This window comes from Gopherus flavomarginatus, chromosome 18 (assembly GCF_025201925.1).
Source record: "Gopherus flavomarginatus isolate rGopFla2 chromosome 18, rGopFla2.mat.asm, whole genome shotgun sequence".
Lineage (NCBI taxonomy): Eukaryota > Metazoa > Chordata > Testudines > Testudinidae > Gopherus > Gopherus flavomarginatus.
In genome coordinates, this window is record NC_066634.1 from 658,317 (window position 1) to 680,455 (window position 22,139).

General features: G+C 66.3%; 4 protein-coding genes and 2 non-coding genes across 12 annotated transcripts; 2 read left to right on the forward strand and 4 right to left on the reverse strand.

The window, feature by feature from the left end:
* Window positions 1–1,079: 1,079 nt before the first annotated feature.
* LOC127036356 (tafazzin-like) lies at window positions 1,080–5,749 on the reverse strand. 3 transcript variants are annotated; one of them, XM_050927145.1, is made up of 10 exons: window positions 5,596–5,749; window positions 4,242–4,370; window positions 3,937–3,982; window positions 3,654–3,739; window positions 2,420–2,500; window positions 2,133–2,174; window positions 1,995–2,057; window positions 1,665–1,717; window positions 1,367–1,444; window positions 1,080–1,191 (listed from the first exon to the last, which is right to left on the reverse strand). In XM_050927145.1, exons 1-10 carry the CDS (start codon window positions 5,702–5,704, stop codon window positions 1,090–1,092), a joined length of 789 nt encoding a protein of 262 aa, XP_050783102.1. In that variant the 5' UTR covers window positions 5,705–5,749; the 3' UTR covers window positions 1,080–1,089. The 3 variants fall into 3 exon arrangements, with proteins under 3 accessions (XP_050783102.1, XP_050783104.1, XP_050783103.1); XM_050927146.1 differs by having other exon boundaries at window positions 1,081–1,191; window positions 1,603–1,717; XM_050927147.1 differs by lacking the exon at window positions 4,242–4,370.
* Window positions 5,750–6,318: 569 nt separating this feature from the next.
* DNASE1L1 (deoxyribonuclease 1 like 1) lies at window positions 6,319–13,616 on the forward strand. 4 transcript variants are annotated; one of them, XM_050927359.1, is made up of 9 exons: window positions 6,319–6,397; window positions 8,424–8,596; window positions 8,797–8,885; window positions 8,974–9,060; window positions 9,646–9,758; window positions 11,924–12,036; window positions 12,166–12,323; window positions 12,396–12,492; window positions 12,942–13,616. In XM_050927359.1, the coding sequence occupies exons 2-9, from the start codon at window positions 8,456–8,458 to the stop codon at window positions 13,074–13,076; spliced, it is 933 nt and encodes a 310-aa protein (XP_050783316.1). In that variant the 5' UTR covers window positions 6,319–6,397; window positions 8,424–8,455; the 3' UTR covers window positions 13,077–13,616. The 4 variants fall into 4 exon arrangements, with proteins under 4 accessions (XP_050783316.1, XP_050783314.1, XP_050783317.1 ...); XM_050927357.1 differs by lacking the exon at window positions 8,797–8,885 and having other exon boundaries at window positions 6,325–6,397; XM_050927358.1 differs by lacking the exon at window positions 6,319–6,397 and having other exon boundaries at window positions 8,106–8,596.
* LOC127036461 (deoxyribonuclease gamma-like) lies at window positions 13,189–18,703 on the forward strand. The gene is made up of 7 exons (XM_050927407.1): window positions 13,189–13,277; window positions 15,840–15,928; window positions 16,071–16,157; window positions 16,597–16,709; window positions 17,838–17,995; window positions 18,258–18,354; window positions 18,530–18,703. Exons 3-7 carry the CDS (start codon window positions 16,073–16,075, stop codon window positions 18,602–18,604), a joined length of 528 nt encoding a protein of 175 aa, XP_050783364.1. The 5' UTR covers window positions 13,189–13,277; window positions 15,840–15,928; window positions 16,071–16,072; the 3' UTR covers window positions 18,605–18,703.
* A 67-nt stretch (window positions 18,704–18,770) lies between these two features.
* Window positions 18,771–20,893, reverse strand: RPL10 (ribosomal protein L10). 2 transcript variants are annotated; one of them, XM_050927402.1, is made up of 6 exons: window positions 20,819–20,893; window positions 20,661–20,719; window positions 20,125–20,232; window positions 19,871–20,009; window positions 19,380–19,542; window positions 18,771–18,985 (listed from the first exon to the last, which is right to left on the reverse strand). In XM_050927402.1, exons 1-6 carry the CDS (start codon window positions 20,839–20,841, stop codon window positions 18,830–18,832), a joined length of 648 nt encoding a protein of 215 aa, XP_050783359.1. In that variant the 5' UTR covers window positions 20,842–20,893; the 3' UTR covers window positions 18,771–18,829. The 2 variants fall into 2 exon arrangements, with proteins under 2 accessions (XP_050783359.1, XP_050783360.1); XM_050927403.1 differs by lacking the exon at window positions 20,661–20,719 and having other exon boundaries at window positions 20,819–20,882.
* On the reverse strand, window positions 19,098–19,224 carry LOC127037198 (small nucleolar RNA SNORA70). The gene has a single exon (XR_007770311.1). It is a non-coding gene; the product is annotated as a small nucleolar RNA SNORA70 (small nucleolar RNA).
* On the reverse strand, window positions 19,708–19,840 carry LOC127037197 (small nucleolar RNA SNORA70). The gene has a single exon (XR_007770310.1). It is a non-coding gene; the product is annotated as a small nucleolar RNA SNORA70 (small nucleolar RNA).
* Window positions 20,894–22,139: the final 1,246 nt, after the last annotated feature.

Here is a 22,139-nt window from a genome sequence, read left to right on the forward strand (position 1 = left end):
CAGGGGGACGAACTCCTGCCCACCCGGCGGGTGCCACACGCCGGGGCCGGGGCCAGCTCGCAGTCCCCAGCCCTGCTCCGGCCAGCACAGTGCCCAGCAGCTCTGCCGGCTTCTCCTCCTGCCCCGCCCCAGGGCGAGTGGCGGCCCCCCCGCGGCACCCCACCACCAGTGCCCGTCCCTGGATCAGCCTCCAAGCACTCACCAGAGCCAGGTCTCACCCCCAGCCTGGGAAGGGGCAGGAGGCCCGAGTCCCTCCCCATTAAGCCGGACAACGAGCTCCCCCACCCTCCAGCCCCCCCTGCACCCCCCAGCCCTGGGACAATCTCCACTCTGACATCAGGGTTAAAATCCTTTATTGGAAAAGTCCAGAGTAAAAAAAATTGGGGAGAAGGGCCTGGGTGCCAGGGACTGCAGGGAGTAGAAGGAGGGTGCTGGGGGGCCCCTATCCTGACTCATGTAAGTCACTCACTTTCTGCATGATTTAGGGGAGTTGAGCCAGCAGCCCACTTTGAACCCCATACATGTCAGGGGGAAGGGTTATTTTTCCCCCCAGGAGGAAACACCCCTTCCAATCCAGCCTGACCCAGCAGGACCCCCACAGCTTGGATGGGGTGTGGCCAGCAGCCCCTCAGGGGCTGACCCCCTTTGTAAGGCCTTCACCAGTAGGGTCCGGGGTGGCACAGGAAGAGTCCAGGGGGACAGGAGGCTCCAATGGTTTCCAGGGGTCCCCACATGTGGGCTGCTCAGCCAGACCCTGCCCCATGGCGGGTGAGGGGCAGCTGCAGCAATGGGGCAATCTCCTATCACAGGGGGCGGGGATGGACCGGTTGGCCAGCGAGGGGGGCAGGGAATGGGCCAGCCAGCTGGCACGTGAGGCAGAGATGTCAGGCAGGGATGTGCCGCCCTGACAGCGAGTGGGGCCGAGGTGGGGGGGAGGGAAATGGGCCATCCAGCTGGCATGTGGGGCAGAGGGGTCAGGCAGGGAGGTGCCAGCCTGACACGAGTGAGGAAGAGGGGAGCGACCGGCATGCATGTGGGGCGGAGCTGTGGGGCAGGGAGGCCAGCGCAGCGCCTCCCCCGGCCCCCAGGCTATCTCTGCCACTGGAATGTCTGATGCAGCCGCTCAGCCTGGCCCTTCAGCACCTGGATCTCGCCCTGGATGAAATCCGTCAGCACCTTGCGCATCTCCACCTGGGGGAGAACGGGGGGGGGGGGGTCAGGGCTCCCAGACACACCCCCACCCTGCCCCCCAGACACGCCTCCCACCCCCAAGACACTGCCCCCCAGACTCATCGGGTCTCCCCCAGCTGGTCACTGCCCCCTCCCCATGGGTCACTCCCTGCACCCCCATGGCCCCCCAGCTCACCGCTGACTTGTTCTCAGCCTGGAGACGCTCCAGCACGGGCCGGACGCTGAAGGGTTTCCCGATGAGAACGGTGATCCGCTGGGGGGAACACGAGGGTGAGTGGGGACTCTGCTGCTGCCCCTGCCTCCTCCCCCCAAACGCACCCCCCCAGCATGAAGAGCCACCCGACCCATGGCAGGGAGCCCCCAACCTCCAACACCCCCCACCCTGCCAGCTGATGTTTACATAGGGCCTACCCAGTGCAACGGACGGAAGGGCTCCACTCCGCACCCCCCCCAGCAGGCCGCCAAATACCCACCTGGCCGACACGGGGCACATATGGGGGGGTGTTGGGCAGCACATCATTCAGACCTGGGGGGTAGAATGTTAGAGATGTTAGGGGGACTCCAATACCCCCCACTCCTCCTGCAGGTTATCGACCCCCCCCCAGCCGCACGCTCCCCATGCCTCCCTCCCCCAGCTAACCACTGCTCCTCCCAGGCCCCCCATCCCCAACCAGCCACCACCCCTCTCAGCCCCACTCCCAGCTAACCGCCACCCGCAGCTAATGACCCCACCCTATCTCCCCTGCTAGCAGCCCCCTTCCCCTTGGCTGACAGGAGACTTGGGGGGCCCAGCAAAGCCTTACCAACGTGCCAGAGGGGCAGGATGACAGGGTGCTGCCGGCACTCGGCCAGGAGTCGCCCGATCCCTGGGGGGCAGAGAGAGGAGGGGTTAGAGAGGGCAGCCCCCCAGCCTTCCACCCCCCTTTCCCCCACGCACTCACCCCACTTGAAGCGCATGAATTCCTGGCTCATATTCACCTTGCCTGGGAGTGAGAAGAGAGAGGTGGGTTGGGGGACCCAAGGAGACCCCCTGATGGCCCCCCCCGTGTCTGGGCCCCTCTCAGGGCTCCTCCACCCCCCCATGACTGGCTGGGCCTGCTACTGTGCAGTGCCCCTTGCCCCTCCCCGGTACAGCAAAGTCCTCCCCCTCGCCCCCCACTACCTCCCATGCTGCTTCCCCCAAGGGGCTGTGCCCAGCTCCTCCCCCACGGCCCCTGCCCAGAGTTACCTTCGGGGAAGATGTGCACCCAGTCTCCGCGGTTCAGCTTCTCCAGGATGAAATCCATCCCCCTCTGATAGACGCCATCCCCTGGGGGGCAGTGCCATTAGCCCCTGGCCCTCAGGTCCCCCCAGCCGGCCCCCGCACCGGCCCCTGGGGGGCAGTGCCCTTAGCCCCTGGCCCTCAGGTCCCCCACAGCCGGCCCCCGCACCGGCCCCTGGGGGACAGTGCCATTAGCCCCTGGCCCTCAGGTCCACCTCAGCTGCCCCCTCAGCCAGTCCGCACACCCTGCGCCGGCCCCTGCCACAGCCTCCCCCTGTGTCCCTCCCAGCCGCTCCCCCTACCCTGCACCCCACAGCCCCCTCCCCCTGTGTCCCTCCCAGCCGCTCCCCCCACCCTGCGCCGGCCCCTGCCACAACCTCCCCCCGTCCCCCCCCAGCCGCTCCCCCCACCCTGCGCCAGCCCCTGCCACAGCCTCCCCCTGTGTCTCTCCCAGCCGCTCCCCCTACCCTGCACCCCACAGCCCCCTCCTCCCGTGTCCCTCCCAGCCGCTCCCCAAACCTTGCACCGGCCCCTGCCACAACCTCCCCCCTATCCCCCCCAGCCGCTCCCCCCACCCTGCGCCAGCCCCTGCCACAGCCTCCCCCCGTGTCCCCCCCAGCCACTCCCCCCACCCTGCGCCGGCCCCTGCCACAGCCCCCTCCCCGCGTCCCTCCCAGGCACTCCCCCCCCGTGCCCCACAGCCCCCTTCCCCTGTGTCCCTCCCAGCCGCTCACCCCCCGTGCCCCACAGCCCCCTTCCCCTGTGTCCCTCCCAGCCACTCCCCCCATGCCCCACAGCCCCCTTCCTGTGTCCCCCCCAGCCGCTCCCCCCACCCTGCGCCAGCCCCTGCCACAGCCTCCCCCCGTGTCCCTCCCAGCCGTTCCCCCCCGTGCCCCACAGCCCCCTCCCCGTGTCCTCCCCAGCCGCTCCCCCCACCCTGCGCCGGTCCCTGCCACAGCCCCCTCACCCCTGCATTTTCCCTCCAGCCTCTTCCCCTCCAACTCCTGCCCCTGGGTGCCTCAGTGTCCCATGTGACTCCAGTCCCCCCCAGCCCAGCCACCCCACCCGTATCCCCCTCTCCTCCCAGCCCAGTCCCCTTGTCTCCATGCTCCCCCACCCCCCTCTCCCACATCTATCTCCCAACTCCCCTGGCCTGGCCCCATGTGCCCCCCAGGCTAGCCCCCCCGCTTGCCAGCCTCACCTCGGCACACGGGGACGCACTGGCCCAGGCTGAAGAACCGTGAGTGCAGCTCTCGGGTGAAGCAGATGTCAGCGGCCGTGGGGGTCCTGAGAGGGGAGCAGATACCACACAAACTGCGGGGGACCACAATCCCCCCGCAGCACTGCTGGCCCCTCCCCCACTCCCAGAGGGCAGCAGGGTGGGAAACCCCTGTAGGCCCCGATGTAGTGGGGGAGGGCCCCTGCAGGGAGGTGATGGGGACGAATAAGGGGGAGGGGTTCCGCACATACAGACCCCCACTCACCAGCGCATCCTCTTCACGTTCCAGACGTGCCGAAGCTTCAATATACCTGGAAATTGGGGGCGAGGAGAACAATTACTGGGGGAATTTCAGCCAGACCCCCCCCAGGGAGATAACTGATGTGGGGGAGGGGTCTGTTCTCTCCCGGGGCTGCTCCAAGGGGAGCAGGAATAACACTGGGAACCTGCCCCCCTCCCCTGACAAAAGGGGCTCTGCCCCCCCCCATGCCTAACATGCAAAATCCCCCTCCCAGCCACTCTCCCCAGGGGCTCCCCCCAGAGATGGGGCCCCCTGCACCCAGCGCCTACCCCAGAGGTGGGGGTCATCCATGCAGGACTGGTGGTTGGACACGGTGATGAGGGGGGTGCCGGGCTGGCGCCGCTCCACCAGATCGTACAGAACCTCCTTGTTATGGACCCGCAGCTGGTTCATGTGCCCTGCGGGCAGTGGGGCAACTTAGATGTGGGGGGAGCAGCCAGGGGAGGCCTGTGCTGGGCTCCCCCACATCCCAGTGGCCTGGGTGCCTGGGGCACAGAAGCAGGACATTCGAGGGCAGAGGGGGAGCTCAGGGTGGGGGGGGCAGGGTGGGGGTGTGGTGAGAGGTGCAGGGCAGGGGGGACAGTGTGTGGGTCCAGGGGAGCCTGAGGTGGGGGGGGTGCGTGGTAGGGGGGAGCTCATGGTGGGGGGACAGTGCGTGGGTCGTGGGGGCAAGGGGGGGTGTGGTGAGAGGTGCAGGGCAGGGGGGACAGTGTGTGGGTCCAGGGGAGCCTGAGGTGGGGGGGTGTGTGGTAGGGGGGAGCTCAGGGTGGGGGGATAGTGCGTGGGTCGGGGGGGCAGGGTGGGGGTGTGGTGAGAGGTGCAGGGCAGGGGGGACAGTGTGTAGGTCCAGGGGAGCCTGAGGTGGGGGGGTGCGTGGTAGGGGGGAGCTCAGGGCAGGGAGGCTGCAGGACAGGGGTGGGGCAGGGGGTGCAAGGCAGGGGGGCCTGAGGTGGAGGAGGTGCAGGACAGAGAGGGGAGCTCAGGATGGGGGGTCAGTGTGTGGGTTATGGGGAGCCTGGGGTGGGAGGGTGCAGGATAGGGGGGAGCTTGGGGGGGGATTCGGAGGGTTAGTGTGTGGGTCTAGGGGGGTCAGTGTGCGGGTCAGGTGGGCTCGGGGGGCTTGGTGTGTGGGTCGGGGGGCTCGGTGTGTGGGTCTGGGAGGGCTCAGGGGGGTCACTGTGCGATTCTAGAGGGCTCGGGGAGGTCAGCATGCAGGTCCGGGGGGCGCTTGGGGGGCTCGTTGGCGTGCGGTTTGGAGGGGGCTCGGGGAGGTTGCTGTGCGGGTTGGGAGGGGCTCGGGGGGGTCAGTGTGTGGGTCCGGGGGGTCGGTGTGCGGTTCAGGGGGCTTGGGGGGGTTGCTGTGTGGGTTGGGAGGGGCTGGGGGGGTCGGTGTGGGTCGGAGGGGTCAGTGTGTGGGTCCGGGGGGTCGGTGTGCGGCTCAGGGGGGTGGTCAGCGTGCGGGTGGGGAGGGTCGGTGTGGGTCGGAGGGGTCAGTGTGTGGGTCCAGGGGGTCGGTGTGTGGTTCGGGGGGGTGGTCAGCGTGTGGGCTGGGAGGGTCGGAGGGGTCAGTGTGTGGGTCCGGGGGAGTCGCTGTGCGGGTCCGGGGGGGGGCCCGGGACTCACTTGTCCAGAAGCAGCTGTAGGTGCCCACCAGGCCGGTGACCAGGTGACTGGCCAGGGTCCAGGGCAGCCGTGGGGCCGGTGGGAAGGGCCAAGGTACCTCCAGGGGCATCGTCCCCCCCCTGCGGGGACACGCTGGGTCACAAGGGGACTGCCCCGCCCCGCCCCCATCGCCCCGCCCCCTTTCACCGCCCCGCCCCCTTCCACCGCATCGCCCCTCCCCCTGACCGCATCGCCCCGCCCCTTCCACCGCATCACCCCTCCCCATCGCCCCGCCCCTTCCACCGCATCACCCCTCCCCATCGCCCCTCCCCCTGACCGCATCACCCCTCCCCATCGCCCCGCCCCCTGACCGCATCACCCCTCCCCATCGCCCCGCCCCCTTTACCACATCGCCTCCATCGCCCCGCCCCCTGACCACATCGCCCCTCCCCATCGCCCCGCCCCCTTTACCACATCGCCTCCATCGCCCCGCCCCCTGACCACATCGCCCCTCCCCCGACCGCATCACCCCTCCCCATCGCCCCGCCCCCTTTACCACATCACCCTCATCGCCCCGCCCCCTGACCGCATCACCCCTACCCATCGCCCCGCCCCCTTTCACCGCATCGCCCCCTGCCCCCGCCTGCCCCTCCCCCATCGCCCGCGGCTGCGAAGCGCCCCCGCCTCCTCCCTGCTTTCGCGAACACAGCCGGCCACGGGCGGCCCTTCCGGCCGTAAAGCGCGCCCGGCCCGGCCGCAAATGCAGGTGTCGCACAGCGCCGCGACGAGGCTCGGAGGATTCGGAGCATACGAGATGCGATGGGTAGAGCGGCCAAGTTCCGGGTTCGGGACACAGAGCGGCAGCACGGCCTGGAGGACACATGTCCCTTAGCATGTCAGCCTGTGCTGGTGTTACCGTGTTACCCCCTAGAGCAGCGCATGTTTGACACATGTCCCTTAGCATGTCAGCCTGTGCTGGTGTTACCGTGTTACCCCCTAGAGCAGCGCATGTTTGACACATGTCCCTTAGCATGTCAGCACGTGTGCTGGTGTTACCGTGTTACCCCATAGAGCAGCGCATGTTTGACACATGTCCCTTAGCATGTCAGCACGTGTGCTGGTGTTACCGTGTTACCCCCTAGAGCAGCGCATGTTTGACACATGTCCTATAGCATGTCAGCACGTGTGCTGGTGTTACCGTGTTACCCCCTAGAGCAGCGCATGTTTGACACATGTCCTATAGCATGTCAGCCTGTGCTGGTATTACCGTGTTACCCCCTAGAGCAGCGCATGTTTGACACATGTCCTATAGCATGTCAGCACGTGTGCTGGTGTTACCGTGTTACCCCATAGAGCAGCGCATGTTTGACACATGTCCCTTAGCATGTCAGCCTGTGCTGGTGTTACCTCGTAGAGCAGCGCATGTTTGACACATGTCCCTTAGCATGTCAGCCTGTGCTGGTGTTACCGTGTTACCCCGTAGAGCAGCGCATGTTTGACACATGTCCTATAGCATGTCAGCCTGTGCTGGTATTACCGTGTTACCCCATAGAGCAGCGCATGTTTGACACATGTCCCTTAGCATGTCAGCGCGTGTGCAGGGACATGGGAGTGCCTGTCTGTCAGCCTGTGCTGGTGTTACCGTGTTACCCCATAGAGCAGCGCATGTTTGACACATGTCCTATAGCATGTCAGCCTGTGCTGGTGTTACCGTGTTACCCCATAGAGCAGCGCTTGTTTGACACATGTCCCTTAGCATGTCAGCGGGTGTTTGACACATGTCCCTTAGCGTGTCAGCCTGTGCTGGTGTTACTGTGTTACCCCATAGAGCAGCGCAGGGGGCTCTGTGCCGGCGAGGCCCTACAGGCCCGTCCTGTGGGTACCTGCAGCGGGGCAGGGACCTCGACACCTACTCTCCCCTGCGGGGTGGGGGCTGGCGAGGAGGGGGAAGTGAAACCCTGGGAGAGCTGGGGCCCATGGGCGGAGCAGCCAGTGGAGCCAGAGGAGGGTGAGGCTGGGCTCCCTGGCTGGGATGGGGGTCAGATCTGGGCCCCGCTCTGCTGGGCTGGTGGCAGGGGGTGGGATTTGGTCCTCTGCAGAGCTCGCCTCAGGTTGCTGCCTGGGCAGGGTGCCAAATTGCAAAGCCACCGCCCCCCGTCCTGGGTCTCCCAGGCTCTCCCCACTTCCTGCCCCAGGCTCCCGCACACACTTCCTGTCCCATCACCCTCCCTGGCTCCTTTTCCCTGCCCCAGGCCCCCCAGGCTCTCCCCCCTGACCTGAGGAGGGGGAGAATCAGCTGGGGAAGGGCTGGGACAGATGGGGGGGTTGGCATAGGCAGGACTGACCAATGGGAACCAGAGTTTTCATGTCTCCCTTCAGCTCTGCACGGGGCGGGGGGAGGGAATCTTGGGCTCACACTGACCTGGGCGGGGAGCAGAGCTCTCTGGGGGAGGGGGAAGACAAGAGGGGAGATTTTAGGGGGAGCCTCTCGGGGTGGAGCACGGTGGGCAGGGAGGGGAGCTGTCTGGTGTGGGGGGCTCTCTGGAGAGGGGTGACAGGGAGCAGGGGGACTCGGGAAGCAGAGGGTTGTGTGGGGCTCTGTGGGGTGGGAGCGGGGACAGGGCTTTGGGCACAGGGTGAGGGGTTGTGATGGACAGAGCCAGATGCAGCCCGTGGGTGGTGGTGGGTTTTTTTTTGCTATATTTAGCCCCCCAGGAAGCCCCATCTAGATTTAATGCCAACCGGGGAGTGCCCACCGCCGCCCCACCCCCCACCCCCACCCCGTTCCATCTGTCTGTCCCCACAACCTTCCACCTGGCTATGTCCGTCCATCTGTCCCTCTCTTGCAGGGTTTGCCCAGGACTGAGCCGCTCCCCCCACCATGGGGCTGCCCCTCCGCACCCTGCTGCTCCTGCTCCTCCTGTGCCCGGCGGGTGCCCCCTTCCGGATCTGCGCCTTCAACCTGCAGCGCTTCGCCAGCCCCAAAGCCGCCACAGCCGCCGTCATGGACACGCTGGTCAAGGTGAGTCGGGGAGCAAGGCGGGAGTGGGGAGTCAGAGGGGTGCACAGGGAGGTTGGGGGGAGCCGCTGACAGGCACATGGAGGAGTGGGGGGAGGGGGAGAGACAGGGAGGCCACCAGGGATAGGGACAGAGGAGAGGCAGGTGGTGGTGGGGTGTGATTTGCATATGGAGATGTATGCTAATGATCCCCACCTGCACAGATTGTCTCTCGCTGTGACATTGCGGTGCTGCAAGAGGTGATGGATGCCAAGGGCCAGGCCGTGCCTGCGCTGATCAGCGCCCTGCACAGGTGGGTTAGGTGGGGGCAGGGGCATAGGTGGGGCTGGATGGAGAGTCACCGCTGGGATCCCCCTCACCCTGTCCCCTCCTGCCCCCAGGTCTGCAGGCCCTGACTCCTACACAGCCCTGGGCAGCCCGCTGCTGGGAGCCAGGAATTACCAGGAGCGCTACGTCTTCGTGTACCGGTGAGTGCGGCCTGGGGCAATGTGACGCCCTCAGCCTGGCCTGTCACCAGCCGAATGCACTTAGCTCAGACGTGGCGCCAGCGAGCTGCCGTTCGACAGGCTGCCAGGGCCTGGCCCACGGCACGTTGGGGTTACGCTGCCTTGTTTCACCGCGTTCAGCTGGGTTCCTGTCCCACAGATGCCCGGAAGGCTGGTCTGGGATTCAGACCACGGGCTGAGAGGGCGTGGGGGGCACAGGCCGGGGGAGCAGAATCGCTCCGGTCCCCCCATGACCTGCGGCCACCGTGGAACAAAGCCGGGCACATCACTTCGTGAGAAGCCGTTTTCCTTCCAGCTCCTGCAGGTTTCAGGGCATTGGGTTCACTGGCTGAATCGGAGAGGCTGCCCGTGCGGTCCGACTCCAGCCCCTACCACACGCAGCGTGATCAAAGCACAGGTGAAAGGACACGAACCGGCGACTTGGAACCGCGCTGCGGCCAACGTCTGCCGTAGAAAAATCAATGAGTAAAATCAAGCCGCCGGGGTGGAGGGATCCAGCACACGCTCCCCCGCAGCCCCCGGCTCTAACCCTGCCCTTACCTGCAGGTCCGGCCGCACCCAGGTCCTCGACTCCTACGTGTACCTGGACGAGAACCCCGACAGACCGGATGCCTTCGCCCGCGAACCCTTTGTTGTGCACTTCAGCCTGCCCAGCAAAGGTGAGTGTGTGCCAGGACACCTGGGTTCTGCTGGGAGGAGAGTGGGGTCCGGAGGCAGGGGCTGGGAGCCAGGACACCTGGGTTCTGCTGGGAGGGGAGTGGGGTCCGGGGAGAGGGGCTGGGAGCCAGGACACCTGGGTTCTGCTGGGAGGGGAGTGGGGTCCAGGGGCAGGGGCTGGGAGCCAGGACACCTGGGTTCTGCTGGGAGGGGAGTGAGGTCCGGGGAGAGGGGCTGGGAGCCAGGACACCTGGGTTCCGCTGGGAGGGGAGTGGGGTCCAGGGGCAGGGGCTGGGAGCCAGGACACCTGGGTTCCGCTGGGAGGGGAGTGCGGTCCGGGGAGAGGGGCTGGGAGCCAGGACACCTGGGTTCTGCTGGGAGTGGAGTGGGGTCCAGGGGCAGGGGCTGGGAGCCAGGACACCTGGGTTCCGCTGGGAGGGGAGTGGGGTCCAGGTGCCGGGAGCCAGGTGTGACGAACTGGGAATGTTCTTATTGTTTTCTTTGAATGCTGAGTGGGGAGTGTTGGGCTGGGAAGGTTGCAGGGGAGTTTGGCTGGGACTGGCTGCATTGGGGATGGGAGGCTGGAGGGAGTTTCAGTTTGGAGCTGGCTGGAAGAATGGAGGGGAGCCCAGATGGGGCCCTGGCCTCCCTTTCCCCCACCCCCCCAAGATGGACCTAACTGAGGGGGGTCCTGTTGTCTGTACCTGCAAGACCTGTCTTGGACTGTGTTCCTGTCATCTAATAAACCTTCTGCGTCACCGGCTGGCTGAGAGTCCCAGTGAATTGCCGGGAGCCGGGGGTGCAGGGCCCGGACTCCCCCACACTCCGTGACACCCGGTGAATCGCAGGAATGGGGGTGCAGGGCCCTGACTCCCCCACACTCCGTGACACCCGGTGAATCGCAGGTAGTGGGGGTGCAGGGCCCTGACTCCCCCACACTCCCTGACACCCGGTGAATGGCAGGAAGTGGGGGTGCAGGGCCCTGACTCCCCCACGCTCCGTGACACCCGGTGAATCGCAGGAAGTGGGGGTGCAGGGCCCTGACTCCCCCACGCTCCGTGACACCCGGTGAATCGCAGGAATGGGGGTGCAGGGCCCTGACTCCCCCACACTCCGTGACACCCGGTGAATGGCAGGAATGGGGGGTGCAGGGCCCTGACTCCCCCACACTCCGTGACACCCGGTGAATCGCAGGTAGTGGGGGTGCAGGGCCCCGACTCCCCCACACTCCGTGACACCCGGTGAATCGCAGGAAGTGGGGGTGCAGGGCCCTGACTCCCCCACACTCCGTGGCACCCGGTGAATTGCAGGGAGCCGGGGGTGCAGGGCCCCGACTCCCCCACACTCCGTGACACCCGGTGAATGGCAGGAAGTGGGGGTGCAGGGCCCTGACTCCCCCACACTCCATGACACCCGGTGAATGGCAGGAATGGGGGTGCAGGGCCCTGACTCCCCCACACTCCGTGACACCCGGTGAATCGCAGGAATGGGGGTGCAGGGCCCTGACTCCCCCACACTTCGTGACACCCGGTGAATCGCAGGAATGGGGGGTGCAGGGCCCTGACTCCCCCACACTCCGTGACACCCGGTGAATGGCAGGAATGGGGGGTGCAGGGCCCTGACTCCCCCACACTCCGTGACACCCGGTGAATCGCAGGTAGTGGGGGTGCAGGGCCCCGACTCCCCCACACTCCGTGACACCCGGTGAATCGCAGGAAGTGGGGGTGCAGGGCCCTGACTCCCCCACACTCCGTGGCACCCGGTGAATCGCAGGGAGCCGGGGGTGCAGGGCCCCGACTCCCCCACACTCCGTGACACCCGGTGAATGGCAGGAAGTGGGGGTGCAGGGCCCTGACTCCCCCACACTCCGTGACACCCGGTGAATCGCAGGAATGGGGGTGCAGGGCCCTGACTCCCCCACACTCCATGACACCCGGTGAATCGCAGGAATGGGGGTGCAGGGCCCCGACTCCCCCACACTCCGTGATACCCGGTGAATCGCCGGGAGCCGGGGGTGCAGGGCCCCGACTCCCCCACACTCGGTGACACCAGGTCCCCTGGGTTCTGCTGGGAGAGGAGTGGGGTCTAGGGGGAGGGGCTGGGAGCCAGGATACCTGAGTTCTCTACCCTGTAGTTACTCTTCTTTCTCTGTATCCCCCCCCCCCAGTCCTCCCCACCCTGGTGCTTGTCCCCCAGCACACCGTGCCCAAGAAGGCCGAGGCGGAGATCGATGCACTCTACGATGTCTTCCTGGATGTCCAGGCCCGTTGGGGGACGGAGGTGAGGAGGGGGCCAGTCTGGGGCACTGGCAATACCGTGAGATTGGAACCCAGGAGTCCTGGGGCTCCAAGCCCCCACCACCCCCATAGAACCCAGGTGTCCTGATGCTTTCTCCCCCCATCCCCCCAGGACATCATGTTCCTGGGGGACTTTAACGCCGACTGCGGTTACGTGGCCAAGAAGCGCTGGGGCCAGATCCAGCTGCGGCGCGAGCCTGGCTTCCACTGGCTAATCGGAGACACCGCCGACACCACTGTGCGGAACAGCACACGCTGCGCCTATGACAGGTGGGCCCGGGGTGGCGGGGGCTGCTCTAGAGATGCCGGGAGCTGTAACCTCCTTCCCTCCTTCCCCTGCAGGATTGTGGTGCATGGGGAGCGCTGCCTGGGGCTGGTGGTGCCCGGCTCAGCCCAGCCCTTTGACTTCCCTGCCATGTTCGGGCTCACGAAGACCGAGGTAATGCCCGCAGCTCCTGTCTGCGCAGGGACCCAGTCGAGGCGCAGGGTGGGGGTCAGAGCAGAGCTGTGAGAAAACCTGCCCTGGCGTGAGACGCACCCACTCACCCCCGGCTGGCAGTGCAGATGGGGGGGGGGTGTCTCTGCTGTGCGGGGGGCAGACGGGATGAGCCCCCAGGTCCCTTTGTCTGACAGCACAAAGCTCATGGCAAAGCTGTCCGGCGTGTGGCGGCCGGGCTGGGCTGGGCTGGGCTGGGCTGGGCTGGCAGGTGAGTCAGACTCAGTCTGTGACCCGGCCCCCCAGGCCAGCCGGCTGGAGGGGAACCGTGGGCAGGTGGGGCAGTGGCCTGGGGGGAATGCCAGCAGCACGGTGTAGATAGAGCCAGGGATCTCTAGCAAACCCTGCAGACTCCCTGCACCCCCGACACGTCTCCTTGTCCCCTGCCCCAGGCGCTGAAGGTCAGTGACCATTACCCGGTGGAGGTGCTGCTGGAACTGAACGCAGCCCCGAGGGGGCACTGCCCAGCCGGCCCAGCACTGCTGCCCCTGGCCATGCTGCTGGCCAGGCTGGGGGGCTGGCTCTGACCTCCCTGCTCAGCGCTGCCGGGTGCACAGACCGAGGGGGACGCTTGACCGAGGGGCTGGAGTCTAAACCCACCTGCAGGACTCTCCGATCAGCAAAGGCCTTTACTCAGATGCCTGGGTTCCCCCCGGAAGATACAGAAACCTCTCATCTCACACCTGACAAACTCACTGCAGCAAATACAGGGCTGGCAGCCTTCCCAGGTGCGAGGCCAGGGGAGGTTACGGACCAGCTGGAGTCCATCCCCCCAGGTCCTGGGCCTGGCTGCCTGGAGTGTTCGGCTGGAGGGGGCTGGCCTACACACCCCTGGGTGGGGGGCAGGTTCAAACCCTGCCGGAGGGGGTGGGTTGTTTTTTTTAAGTGACAGAGCAACTAAGCTCCTCCATAAAAACAAGGAGGAGTCCAGTGGCACCTTAAAGACTAACATTTATCTGGGCATCAGCTTTTGTGGGTAAAAACCCCACTTCTTCAGAGGCATCGTTGTTTTTGTGGCTACACACTGACACCGCTACCCCGATACTAAACCCCTCCATGAACTTCCAGACGTCCTGTGGTTCCTGTTTAAACGGGGGGGGGGGGTGTGTTGTGTTCCTGGTGCTGCTGCTGCCCCATGGGGGTGGGGAGCCAGGACAGAAATGAAGCACATGCCGGGGGGCGAGGGGAGACGCCTGCAGGGAGACAAGACGGGTCAGTCTGCGTGTCCCACCCCCAGCATTGCCCCTCGGACGGGGGGAGGCCACCCCGGACTGATCCTGACCCACACCTGCCTTTATACCCCACTGTCCTGTGCCATTGGCTGCCACCCGCCCCACACACCCAGTGCTGGCCAATGGGGGCCTCTGCCCTGTGCCCCACTGGGTATGTGCCACTCCATGCAGAGGCCACCAGGTAGCAGCAGGGAGCTATTAGGGGTGGGGCTGAGCTGGAACCACTCTGCCCTGCCCCCTCAGAGCTGAGAGGCGGAGCCTGGACTGGACAGAACCCAGGCGTCCGGGCTCCCAGCCCTCTCCTCCCTTGCATGCTGACACCCTCCCCCCAGGTGCTCACTTCCTGCCCAGACACCCCGGTGATGGGCTCCATCCAGACCCGGCCCAACTCCCGCCAGCTCCAGAGCAGGACACATGGCAGATGCTCCATCCCCCGGCTCAGAGACACCCCAAGAAGGGGGCTGGTCCTGGCTCTGGCCCCACCCAGCTCACAGCTGCCAGGGACTTACCGAACCTGTTACACTTCTGGCCTCCACCACATGCAGTGGCAGCGAGTTCCACAGGTTAACTGTGTGGCGGGGAAGAAAATCCACCCACCGGTTTGTCTGAAGCCTCCTGCGCGCTCATACCATTGGCTTAGCCCCCGTGCTCGTTACGGGAAGGGCTGTGTAACACGTCCCTAGTCACTGTCTTCCCCCCCCCCCTCCGCATGGCTGTACGCCCGCTAGCCTAGGTCCCCGTCCCCACTCACCCCTTTTCCTCGCTGACCAGACCCAGCCTTTTGCCTCACTCCTGCTGGCCTATCCCCCCGCTCTGCCCACGCACCTGGTTTGGTGTAAGCATGGGGATTCCTGCCGGCTCAGTGCCAGGAGTCACTGCACCCAATGCTGCGACGACGGTTATTTGGGTGCATCGTGGCAGGCCCCCAGCAGCACCAAGTGCTGCCCAAATCCAGAACACAGCACTGGGGCTGCCAGCCTGAGGGGGAGCGAGCCAGCATCAATTCATTAACACAGGTTCCAGGTGAGCGACAAGCGCACCCCAGGAGAACCCCCCAGGCATCCGTGGATCCCTCACGCGTGCTGAGAAGCAGCCACCTCTGGAGTGGGGGAGGGGGCAGGGGCCAGGTATATAGGGGATCCCCCCCCCCCCAGCTGGTGCCGTTTAACCCTTTGGTGCCTGCCTGGCCAGCAGGTTTCCTGTCACTTTCGCCCTCAGGGCAGAACAAACAAAACCCCATGGCCCACTCGCCCTTCCGGGTTTTGTCCTGTTGGCACCACCCCAAGGCCAGGGGTGGGTGGGGGGCTGGCTAGGGCTGAGGGCACCTTGTAGCAAGCAGCTAGCAAGACCCAGGGCCAACTGGGGCCTAGTCAGAGGGGGCTGGAGAACCCCAGCCCAGCCAGCTGGCAGCGGGTCCTCCCCTCACCCCACAAAGCACCTGGGGGACAGCCCAGGTCCGCCTCCCTCCCAGGCTTGGGAAGGGGGCAGGGCCAGGCAACAGGACTCCTGGGTTCTCTCCCCAGCTCTAGGAGGTTAGTGGTGGCTCGTGGGTCAGAGCAGGGGGGCTGGAAGCCAGGACTCCTGGGTTCTCTCCCCATCTCTGGGAGGTTACAGCAGCGAGCTGGGGGAGTGGGTGGGGGGGGTCAGGAGCCAGGACTCCTGGGTTCTGTGTGGGGCCCAGCCCAGGCTGTTCTCTCCCCTGCACGTGCTGGGCTCAGCCGGACAAAGGGCCCCGTGCCCCAGCTGCTGACTCAGCAGCGTGCGAGCAGCCATGGGCAGGGCCACCCCAGCCTGGGCACAGACCCACCAGGCCTCATCCCCACCTGGCTGCTGCTCCCTGTGGCCCCACAATGCGCCCCCTGGCCCTGCTGCTGCTCGGGCTACGCCTGGCAGGCGCCAGCTTCAAGATCTGCGCCTTCAACACGCACGGCTTCGGGGAGGCCAAGTCGGGTGACGCCCGGGTGATGGGCGCAGTGGTGCAGGTAACCGGCTCAGGGAGCGTGGGGGGCAGCTGGGATGGCACCCAGCTGTCCCCACTGAGTGGGCATCTCTTGGCAGATCCTGGTGCGCTGTGACATTGCTGCCTTGCAGGAGGTGCGGGATGCAACGGGGAACGCTGTGCAGGCCCTGCTGTGGGAGCTGAACAGGTACTGGGCCAGCCAGGACCCCTGGGTTCCTGCCCCACAGGTGGGAGGGGAGGGGGTTTGGGAACCAGGACTCCTGGGTTCCATCCCCCCCAGGAGAGGGCAGCATGAACACCCTGATGTTCCCCACTCTCTCCCGGGGCAGGTATGACCCATCCCACAGCTACGCCCAGCTGGGCAGCCGGAGACTCGGCCGTGGGACCTACAAAGAGCAGATCGTCTTCGTGTATCGGTAACTCTGCCCCCCACGAAGCCAGTCAGTCCCCCCCTGTGGGGCCAGATCCAAGCCAGTGCCCCTTAGGGGGGAAAGCCCCATGCCTCATTCCCCACCCTGGGGCCGCCCTGACCCCACTGTGCTCTCCCACAGGGCGGACCTGGTGACGGTCACAGACTGGTACCAGTTTGGGGAGGCTGGACACTTTGCCCGGGGGCCCTTTGCCGCCCGCTTCCATGCGCCCAGCACAGGTGGGTCCCCTCCTCCCTGACACCATCCACCTGTTCCTCCCCACATCCCCATTTCCCTCTCCAGCTTTGTAATGCCCCTGTGACCCCCCGGCAGCACCCCTCTTCCCCTGTGCTGAGCTGGGGGACAGTGCCCCCTGGCTGGGGCAGCACCGGCAGCGGCCCTGAGGGAGGGTACCCCTCACTTACAGCTCCCCACCCACCCCCAGCCATCAGGGACTTTGTGCTGCTCTCGCATCATGCCAGCCCCCGGAACGCACCCCACGAGATCCATCAGCTCCACCGGGTCTGCCAGGAACTGAGCCAGCGCTGGGGAACCCAGGTATGGGGGAAACAACAGAACCCAGGCAGAAGGGAAGGAGAGAGAGAGAGAATGGGGGTGGCGGCAGCACCATGGGGAGGGAAGGGGACCCAGGCATCCAGGACAGTCCCCTTGCGCGCCCCAGACCATGGGGGGGAGGGGGTGAATGGGATCAGGACCCAGGTGCCCAGGAGGGAAGGAGAGAACGGGGGTGGTGGCAGCACCATGGGGAGGGAAGGGGACCCAGGCATCCAGGACAGTCCCCTTGCAGGCCCCAGACCATGGCGGGGAGGGGGTGAATGGGATCAGGACCCAGGTGCCCAGGAGGGAAGGAGAGAACGGGGGTGGTGGCAGCACCATGGGGAGGGAAGGGGACCCAGGTGTCCGGGACCATTCAGTTACAGGCCCTAGCCCCCTGGGGGGTGGGGGTGAAGGGGGATCAGGACCCACGTGACCAGGAGGGAAGGAGAGAACGGGGGTGGTGGCAGCACCATGGGGAGGGAAGGGGACCCAGGTGTCCGGGACCATTCAGTTACAGGCCCTAGCCCCCTGGGGGGTGGGGGTGAAGGGGGATCAGGACCCAGGTGCCCAGGAGGGAAGGAGAGAACAGGGGTGGTGGCAGCACCATGGGGAGGGAAGGGGACCCAGGTGTCCGGGACCATTCAGTTACAGGCCCTAGCCCCCTGGGGGGTGGGGGTGAAGGGGGATCAGGACCCAGGTGCCCAGGAGGGAAGGAGAGAACAGGGGTGGTGGCAGCACCATGGGGAGGGAAGGGGACCCAGGTGTCCGGGACCATTCACTTACAGGCCCTAGCCCCCTGGGGGGTGGGGGTGAAGGGGGATCAGGACCCAGGTGCCCAGGAGGGAAGGAGAGAACGAGGGTGGTGGCAGCACCATGGGGAGGGAAGGGGACCCAGGTGTCCGGGACCATTCAGTTACAGGCCCTAGCCCCCTGGGGGGTGGGGGTGAAGGGGGATCAGGACCCAGGTGACCAGGAGGGAAGGAGAGAACGGGGGTGGTGGCAGCACCATGGGGTGGGAAGGGGACCCAGGCATCCAGGACAGTCCCCTTGTATCACCCAGACCCGGGGGGGGGGTGAAGGTGAACAGGACTCAGGTGAGCGGGTGCCATCTTGCTCTGTCCCCACCAGAACGTGATGGTGCTGGGGGACTTAAACGCAGGGGGGTCCTATGTTCCCCCCAGCACTTGGGGGTCCATCCAGCTGCGCTGGGATCCCCGCTTCCACTGGCTGATTGGGGATGGTGTCGATACCACAGTGCGAGCCCGGACCCACTGTGCCTATGACAGGTACCGGGTGCAGCCCAGGGGTGTGGGGGGGGACTAGCTGCCCCAAGCAGATGGGGTCCCTGCTTGGCAGGGAGGAAACAGAAACCCCCCAGCAGAGATTATCAGTTATCCCCTGGGGGAAAGGAGCAGGGGTGGAGGGAGGCTGCCTCTCTCCCCCTGCAGCCCCCAGCCTTGGGGCTGCTCTGACAGGTGGGAGCTACAGAGCTGGGGGAAGGGGCAGGTTAAGGGACCACTCCCCCCTCACCCCCTCTCTGCCCCCCAGGATCGTGGTTCAGGGGGACGAGCTGCTCAGAGCCGTGGTGCCCGGCTCGGCCAAAGCGTACAACTTCGCCAGGAGCCTGGGGCTGTCAGAAGAGGAGGTGAGGGGGACCCTGCTGCCCCGGCCACAGGGGGGAGGAAGGGAGCAGAACTGGGGAACCCCCTCCCCGGGGGTGTCACGCTCCCTCCGAGAGCAGCCAGAACCCAGACAAATGGGTAGGCCCAGGACTCCTCGGTTCTCTTCCAGCTCGGTGCAATGTAACCCTCCCCTCACAGGCCCTGCAGGTCAGCGACCATTACCCCGTGGAGGTGAACCTGCGCCTGGCCAGCCGGACCCCACAGGAGCTGTGAGAGGACCTGCCTCCAGCCCCATCCAGCGGGGGGCTCAAGCTGCCCCCCAGAAGCCCCCAAGCCGTAGCATCAGAGTTCAGTTACTCAGCCTCCCCCCCAGGGAAGTGGGGGGGCTGTGGCTCTGGGATCCCCCCAGCTCTGACCCACAGCACACACAGGCGAGCACTGGAGGCCAATGCTTTATTCGTGCAGCAGGGCGGCGGGGATGGGGGGCAGCTGGGGGGCTCAGGCAGCATGCAATGCTCGCCACTTGTCCAGGGGCCCCCGGCTGGGGATGTATTTTACACCACAGCCGTCCGGCAGCAGCCGCTTCTCAGCCACCATGTCCTCGAACTCGTCCGCGTTGAACTTGGTGAAGCCCCATTTCTTGGAGATGTGGATCTGGGGGGGGTGGGGACAGCGGTTAGGGGGGTGCTGGCTACACAGGAGATCTTCCCCAGACACTGGCTGTGTCCCCGCGGTCCCTTAGGGTGTCACCCCCCACCTCTGATGCCCATGTCCCCGCGGTCCCTTAGGGTGCTCTATACTGAGCACGTACACAACCGGGGGGGGGTGCTGTGCGCAGCCATTGCACACCAGGCCCCCACGGCAGGCAGGCCAGTCGGCTTAACTGGCTGCGCCCCCCTCCCCATCACCCCCGAACCAGCCAGTCCCTGCCCCGGGGCCAATCTGAGCTAGTACCCAGGGGAGGGGAAAGGCCCCAGCTCTGTTCCTGCCCCCGCAGCCTCTAAAGGAAGCACAACCCCCATGATTGGGGGAGCCCCCCCCCCGTTACCTTCTGGCGCCCAGGGAACTTGAACTTGGCCCTGCGCAGGGCCTCCACCACATGCTCCTTGTTCTGGGCCTTGGTGCGGATGGACATGATGACCTGGCCGATGTGCACCCGAGCCACGGTGCCCTGGGGCTTGCCGAAGGCGCCACGCATTCCCGTCTGCAGCCTGCCAGGACCCATGGGACATGAGCCAGGGTCCATGATGGGCATCACCCCCACTTCCCCTGCCTTCCGCCATGCCCCAAACACCCCCTGTGCCCACAGGGCATCACACTCTGCTCCACACGCCCATGTCCCAGCCCCCCAGGGGGTCACCCCCCACATCCACTGCCCATGTCCCCGCGGTCCCTTAGGGCACTCCGTACACGACACGGAGCACGTACACAACCAGGGGGGGTGCTGTGCGCAGCCATTGCACACCGGGCCCCCACGGCAGGCGGGCCGGTCGGCTTAGTGGGCTGCGGGGACCCTGCCTACCCCCCAGGACCCCCCACCTGTCAGCGCCGGCGCAGGACAGCATCTTGTTGATGCGGATGACGTGGAAGGGGTGCAGGCGCACGCGGATGTGGAAGCCGTCCTTCCCACAGCTCTTCACCATGTACTTGTTGGCACAGATCCGGGCGGCCTCCAGTGCTGCGGGGTGGGGGGCGACACAGTGAGCTCGGGGCGGGAATAAGGACCCCCCCCCCAGGCAAACACAGCCCCGAACAAGCCCCCAGCTCCCGGCCAAGGCCCCAGCCCCCCTGACCTTCGGAGGAGAGCTGCTCATATTCATCCGACACCATGTGGCCGCAGAGGGGGAACTCGTCCACCTTGGCCTTCTTCCGGCCCAGGTCGAAGATGCGGATTTTGGCATCTGGGGGGTGAGATGGGTGGGAGGTGGCCCCCCATGAGCCAGAGCAGACCCTGGGGTCTCACCCCCGGCCCTTCCTGGACCTGGCCTGGCCCCTTCCCTGGGGGAGCAGGGAGGGGGTGTCCAAGCTGGCAGAGAGCCCCCAACCCACAGTAAGGGGGCCCTACAGGACCCCCAGATCTTTACTGCAACAATTTCCTGTAGGACCTGCACAGCCCCCAGCCCCTGCCCCCCACGGCCCCCCCCAACCTCCGCACAGCCCCCAGCCCCCGCCCCCCACGGCCCCCCCCAACCCCCGCACAGCCCCCAGCCCCCGCCCCCCCCGGGCCCCGCACAGCCCCCAGCCCCCACGGCCCCCCACAACCCCCGCCCCCCAGGGCCCCGCCCCTGGCCCCTGGCCCCGCCCCCCCACGCCCCGCGGGGAGACTCACCCGGGACGCCCCTGCAGAAGCGGGACTTGGGGTAGGGTTTGTTCTTGCAGTACCGGTAGCTGGGGGGAGACAGGGCGGTGAGAGGGGCCCAGACCCCCGCAGCCCCCCCGGGACACCCCCCGCCTGGGGGCCGAACCCCCCCAGCCCCCCCCACTCACCAGCGCGCGGGGCGGCGGCCCATGGCGGCTCCGGGGCAGGATCTGGAGAGACGCAGAGACCGGATCAGAGACCGCCGGGGGAGGGGGGGAGCCGGGCTCGGGGCCGCGCCGCCCGGGGGGGAGGGGGGGAGCCGGGCTCGGGGCCGCGCCGCCCGGGGGGGGAGGGGGAGGGGGGGAGCCGGGCTCGGGGCCGCGCCGCCCGGGGGGGAGGGGGGGTGCCGGGCTCGGGGCCGCGCCGCCGGGGGGGGGAGGGGGCCCCACTAGCAGGTCCCGGCCCAGCCGCGCGCTCACCTCGCCGTGCGGCAAAGAGAGCGGAGTCGCGCCTGCGCGCAGCATTTGTACCCCGGCCCCGACCGCCGCTCTAGCCCCGCTTCCGGCGTAGAGCGGCGGCGCCGGCCAATGGCCGCGGGCACTCGCCCTCCAGCGCATGCGCCTTCTTGCCCGGCCCCGGCTCCGCTCTAGCAATAGCTTCCGGCATAGAGAGGCTAGCGCATGCGCATCCCGGACACCTGGCTTCACCGTGCGTGTCGGCGCGCACGCGCACTGTTCCCACGCCGCCGCCATTTTAGAGACCTACTAGGCGGGCCTACGGTTGCTGAGCATGCGTATTGAGGACGAGGCGTGTCCATCGAGGCCCCGCTAGCCCGTCCTATAGCCCCGCCCACTTCCCCTGTTATGTAAATATCTCGACGCTGATAGGACATAACGGCGGTGCCACGTGCAGACGAGCAATACGTACAATTGTCTCTAATTTGCCTCTATCTAATTTGAATATAATTGTAGTGTGAGGCTAATTTGCATAACTAAGTAATATGCATATTTTATTGCATTGCTGGAGCTGGTTTGCAGAGCGCCCTGGAATTTGCATATTTGCAGGAAGCGTCCCCCTAAACTGTATCACTGCAGCTAATTTGCATGTCGTTAATCGGCCTCATTTGCATAGTGGCAACTAAGCTTTTGTAAACTGCGAGTGTCACTGCCTGGCTTCACCTTATTTGCATGTATAATTAATTCATCCCGATTAACAGTTGGCCTGTTTGCAACTTATTTGCATATCTAAATATTTGCATATTAGCAATCCCCACCCCAACCCCTGCGCCGACCCCGCCCGGGTAGTCCCCAACCTGCTCCCTGGGGCTGGCCAGGGAGTCCCCAGCCCCCCAACCAGGGGGCTGCCTTGAGGGTCCCCAACCCCCATCCCGGGGGCTGCCTTGAGGGTCCCCAACCCGCATCCCGGGGGCTGCCCAGGGGGTCCCCAGCTGAGCCCCCCGGAGACTTTCACGCACTCACAGTGGGTCTGTGTATCTATGTAGGGGACCCC